At 40.0% G+C, this 4578-nt stretch overlaps 1 protein-coding gene across 1 annotated transcript; it reads left to right on the forward strand.

Annotated features, from left to right (window-relative positions):
* The first annotated feature begins 322 nt into the window (after positions 1 to 322).
* On the forward strand, positions 323 to 4578 carry LOC130134493 (uncharacterized). Its single transcript, XM_056304990.1, has 9 exons — positions 323 to 431; positions 637 to 762; positions 858 to 919; positions 1278 to 1401; positions 1777 to 1925; positions 2206 to 2313; positions 2403 to 2522; positions 3156 to 3329; positions 4254 to 4578. Exons 2-9 carry the CDS (start codon positions 675 to 677, stop codon positions 4353 to 4355), a joined length of 927 nt encoding a protein of 308 aa, XP_056160965.1. The 5' UTR covers positions 323 to 431; positions 637 to 674; the 3' UTR covers positions 4356 to 4578.

Consider the following 4578-nt stretch of genomic DNA (forward strand, 5'->3'; position numbering starts at 1 on the left):
TCAATATCTCTAAGTACGATTCGTTATAACATAAACTTTTATTTTTCCTTACTCCTTTCTTCTTCGAAAAGAAATTGAATAGACATCTCCTTTTTCATTTTTCATCACTCAGTCTAAATCGGATAGATTAGCTGTAAAAATGTCAAGTCTCATTTTCCTACGTAGGAGAATACGAAAAAAAATAAGTAAATATAAGCAAAGATTTATACTCCCAACACCGACTCCGGTCCGACTCGACCCGACCCAGACCGGCCTGACCCGGCCCATAATAGTTCCTTTGATGGGCTTTTTAGAGGTGAAAATAGTCCATCTGAGCAAAGCAGGGTTTTTGAAACTTGGCTGGGTTGGGGTTTCTCTCCCTATCTCTCTCTCTCCCACCTGCAGCTCAGCCGTCAGTCCATCGCCGCCGGCCGCCGCCCACGGAGCTTCCGGTAATCTCTCTCTCCTCTCTCGCTTTGCGCGAGCCTGAACTCTGTTGGGTTTCAGCTGAATCGATCCGCCGGCTTTCCCGTTTCCCGGTGAATGCGTCCGGACGTATTCGCCGATTCGAGCGTGTGCGATGCTGGAAATGATTCAGGGAAAGCGGTGGAAGTTTCGTTCTTATGGCGGCCGTTGCTTTGTTCTGTTTGGCGGCAGATGAGGAGGAGGTGACGGTTCCCGACGAAGTTAGGGACATGGCATTGTCGATTTCCAGGAGGGTGTTGCGGTCGCTCGGGCCGTTGGGCCAGTGGAGGCATGTCGGCTCGGTTTCGGCCGCGAATGGTTCTTTTCGCTGTCCTATCTGTTTGACTACGTGGATTCTTGATTTCGATCGTTCGTTGAGATGGGTTTAATGGTTTTGTAATTTTTCTTGGTAGATTTGCGCGGCCTCGTTTCGCAAGAGAGCTTATCCACTGCGGAGTTTTCTCGATCATTAAGGGTATGTTCGTGTTCTACTTCTGTGTTATAATTACATGTGGTGAATGCAAAAGAATAGCAAAAGAGCAATTTTTTGTGCCTGTGGTTGCTCCGCGGATTTTACTCGATCAAATGCTTTCAATGGTGTATTGCGAGTGAAATCATAATTTTGGATGTTTCAATTTCTTTATTATTTGTCTTTGAATGTGCTCTCGGCTTTGCTCTATAACCTAGTGGTCTCTTCCTATTGAAGAAGCAGACTTGGGTTGTCTTACTTTCTACTGTCTAGAGTTCATAGCAGTTGATTGATGAACATGATATAAGCCCATCCTTAGCTTTAACTCCTGACATCGGGGTGTGTTTTATGTAACCGTATGTAGGACGATGCTTTTTTCGTTGGTCGTCGAAGGCTGTCAACCTCAATACTGACTCCTAATGGTGAAGCTGACTTCCCTTCTGACCTATTGTCCAAGAAGGAAGCAATCGTGCCTGATCGTGAGATAGGTATGGATGGAATGTGCTTTACAGTGTGTTTCTTGTAAAAGATACAGAGGATTATAATGACCATCTTTTACATGTGTCGATAGCCCTTGGAAATGCAACTTGAAATGTAGAAAAATAAGCCATGAATTGCTTAGGAAACAAGGGAAAGCATGAATTGGTCCAGAGGTTTGAAATGTCTTGCAGAACTAGTAATGTTATAAGAGGACTCAAGAAGATATTTCCTTGAATATTTCATGTATTAAAATGATTTTCATGATTGTTAAGTGAATGCAGGATATTCTATAGTGGCTTATCCGTTATATTTGCTTTTCAATGGGGAGATATCAGCATTCTGCTTATTCGCTGTAGTATTATACTCATAAAATATTCTTTCAGGACTTTACCAGGACCTTGTAATTCCAGTGACGAACTTTCTTGGTGAAGATAAGGGCTTGATGGTCTTAGCTGGAGATGTTTTTGATGTACCTATTAGAAAAGATATTATTCATCGTGTTGTGAGATGGCAGCTTGCAAAACGACAACAGGTTTTGTACAACAATCTTACACACTCTGAAATCTGGTGTCTGTATTTGCTGTAAATTAATTCATGGCATAGCTTGATCTACTGAATAACACTTTGAATTTTATTTACTGCTCTGAGAAGCATCTAAAATATTGTAGAAGAATGAGAAACCATTGATATACTACTATCTTCGCATTGAATAGGTTATTTTATTTTCCCAGAGTATTAGAATGCTGAATGCGTTTACTGCTGTGAGAAGCTTCTGTGGAGAATTTTTATTATGTTGATGGGTTGATCTACAGGGTACGCATTCAACTAAAACAATTAGTGAGGTCAGTGGAACAGGCAAAAAACCATGGCGACAGAAGGGCACTGGTCGAGCAAGGCATGGTTCTAGGCGTGGGCCCCAGGTTTGGTTATGTTTTGCCTTATTGTTATAGAGGTCTGATTTACTGAGATGGTGTATGTAAAATATGACAAGCAAATTTTTGGATGACAGTTTAGAGGTGGTGCTACAATGCATGGCCCAAAGCCACGAAGCCATGCTATTAAGATCAATAAAAAGGTTAGGCGCCTGGGGCTGAAGATAGCTCTCTCTGCACGGGCAGGGGAAGGAAAGGTGAATCTGTCTCGCTGCTCTTCAATTTTCTATTTGTCGATTGTTTGATATGGTATACCTGTGGGGTTCAATTCAAGGCATATAAGCAATGATGATAATTCTGTAGTCAAGTTTGTCTTGGCTTGTAATGTCATAGAGTCCGTGCCTTGCCTACTTCATTATCCTTGTGCTTATGACCTCCTCCCTTTTGTGAGGAGCAGTATCTTGAGATTTAGGGTCTGTTTTTATTGGATATGAACCTTTTGCTTTCCCTTCAAGATATTGAAAATAAAAATAAAAAATTAATATTAGCAAAGTAGGAAAAAATTCTAAACGGCGTACATATCAATATGTGTCTTTTGAAAGGATTCGCACTTTCAGTTATTCGACATTAAGTAAAATTAAACTTCTTACACTAAAGAAAAAGAAAATGCAAAAGACATTCAAAATAGACCCAATCATTCGATTATTTTTGTTATCATCTTGCTAGTCAGCAACCTGTTGCTTTGGTACTTGTTATGTTGAACTCTTTACTGCTCTTCATTACCACTGTACCTCAAAATGATCCCATTCTATATTGAAATCTTCCTTTTCTTTTTTCTATCTATGCTGTATATTTGATCTAGTATTTCCTGGCTCTTGAAAATTGCACAGCTTCTGGTATTTGACGATGTGGAGATCCCAACGCACAAGACAAAGAACATTGTAAACTATGTCGAGCAAATGGAGAACACTAAGAAAATTCTGGTTGTGGATGGTGGTCCCATCAATGAGAAGCTGAAATTGGCTACGCAGAATCTACACTATGTCAACGTGTTACCCTCTATAGTAAGTTTACCTTCTGGTTTTAGATTTTGCATTGTTGAAATTGATTTAGGTAGGCTTGATATTGCATGCTAGAATGTTTTCTTACACTGCGTTTGGGTCTGAGAACGCATGAATTTTAATGAGAATGGAGGTGGAGGAATGAATATGAGGGACTATATTCTTTCCTATTGTTGAGAGTAACGGCAATTGAAGGCAGTGAAAATGGAGGGCTTTTCCATTGGAAGGAGATGGAAGGCAAGTTGTGGCAGTGCTACTTAGTGGGCATTGCTCACTCCATTTCTGGAGGGAGCAGGTCAATGTTCCCGTTCAGATCAGCTCCCATATTCTATCCAACTTTTTTTTTCTTTGGGATGCTCCGTGGGGAAAGAACATTGTCATTCAGGTTGTCTTGCCCGAAATTTAGATATACGTGTCTGTTGGTATTTTAGGCATGTCCTCTTTCGACTTTATTGATGTAGCTGATTAATTCTTGTTTCTGAAGGGCATGCTCCAAGATTGTCTGGTGATCATAGGTTCATATCATATCATTGCAGGATACGGACTAATATAAGATCAATTGTTGGTACTTTTGGTCTTATGAGATATGGAAATAGTGACAATATTGCAGGAAGGAGTGTCTGTATATTTTCTCTTATGATAACTTCTAGTGATGATTAGGAAAACCATCAGGTTGTATATGGAACAAATAATTCTACTTTCATGTCTAGACCACCTTGTTCATCATTCCACAGCTCTAGGCATGTAAAGTAGTTTCCTATTTCGGAAGTTGTTTGATCGCTTATGGCCTGAAAATCTGGCAAGATCACTTTATTCTACGATATCAGTTATAACACTTGGTAGTAACGCTTTGTTGGGCACATTGTTACGTTCTCTAAAGAGGGTCATTCGGTTCAATAACTGTAATATGATCATATGTTTTTGCAGGGCCTTAATGTATACAGCATCCTGCTACACGACACATTGGTGATGTCCCGTGATGCGGTAAATAGGATTGTTGATCGAATGCATACTCCAATTAACCGTTGATGCTATGATTTTTTTTTTGTTAGAAAAGTTCCTTTGGAGGGCAAAGTTGATTTTTGTGTTGGTATCTGTGCCAATGTAGGCGTTTTTCTTCTTCCTTTTTTGAGTTCCTGTAATAATTATGTAACTTAGAGCTAGCAATTTTGTGTTTGGCACTGTTTTCTCCTTGTGTTTGAGTATAATGAGCCGGAATGTGCTCTCGCAAATAACATTTTACTTGCTGATC

The sequence above is a fragment of the Syzygium oleosum genome, unplaced genomic scaffold (assembly GCF_021117445.2).
Source record: "Syzygium oleosum isolate NSW1041296 unplaced genomic scaffold, Sole_v2.1 Sole_v2.02, whole genome shotgun sequence".
Classification (NCBI taxonomy): Eukaryota; Viridiplantae; Streptophyta; class Magnoliopsida; order Myrtales; family Myrtaceae; genus Syzygium; species Syzygium oleosum.

Coding starts and splice junctions, on each gene's coding strand:
- LOC130134493 (XM_056304990.1), top strand. CDS start 675: ATGGCATTGTCGATTTCCAGGAGGGTGTTGCGGTCGCTCGGGCCGTTG. Junction 920..1,277: donor AGTTTTCTCGATCATTAAGG/GTATGTTCGTGT, acceptor AACCGTATGTAG/GACGATGCTTTTTTCGTTGG. Junction 1,926..2,205: donor AGCTTGCAAAACGACAACAG/GTTTTGTACAAC, acceptor GTTGATCTACAG/GGTACGCATTCAACTAAAAC.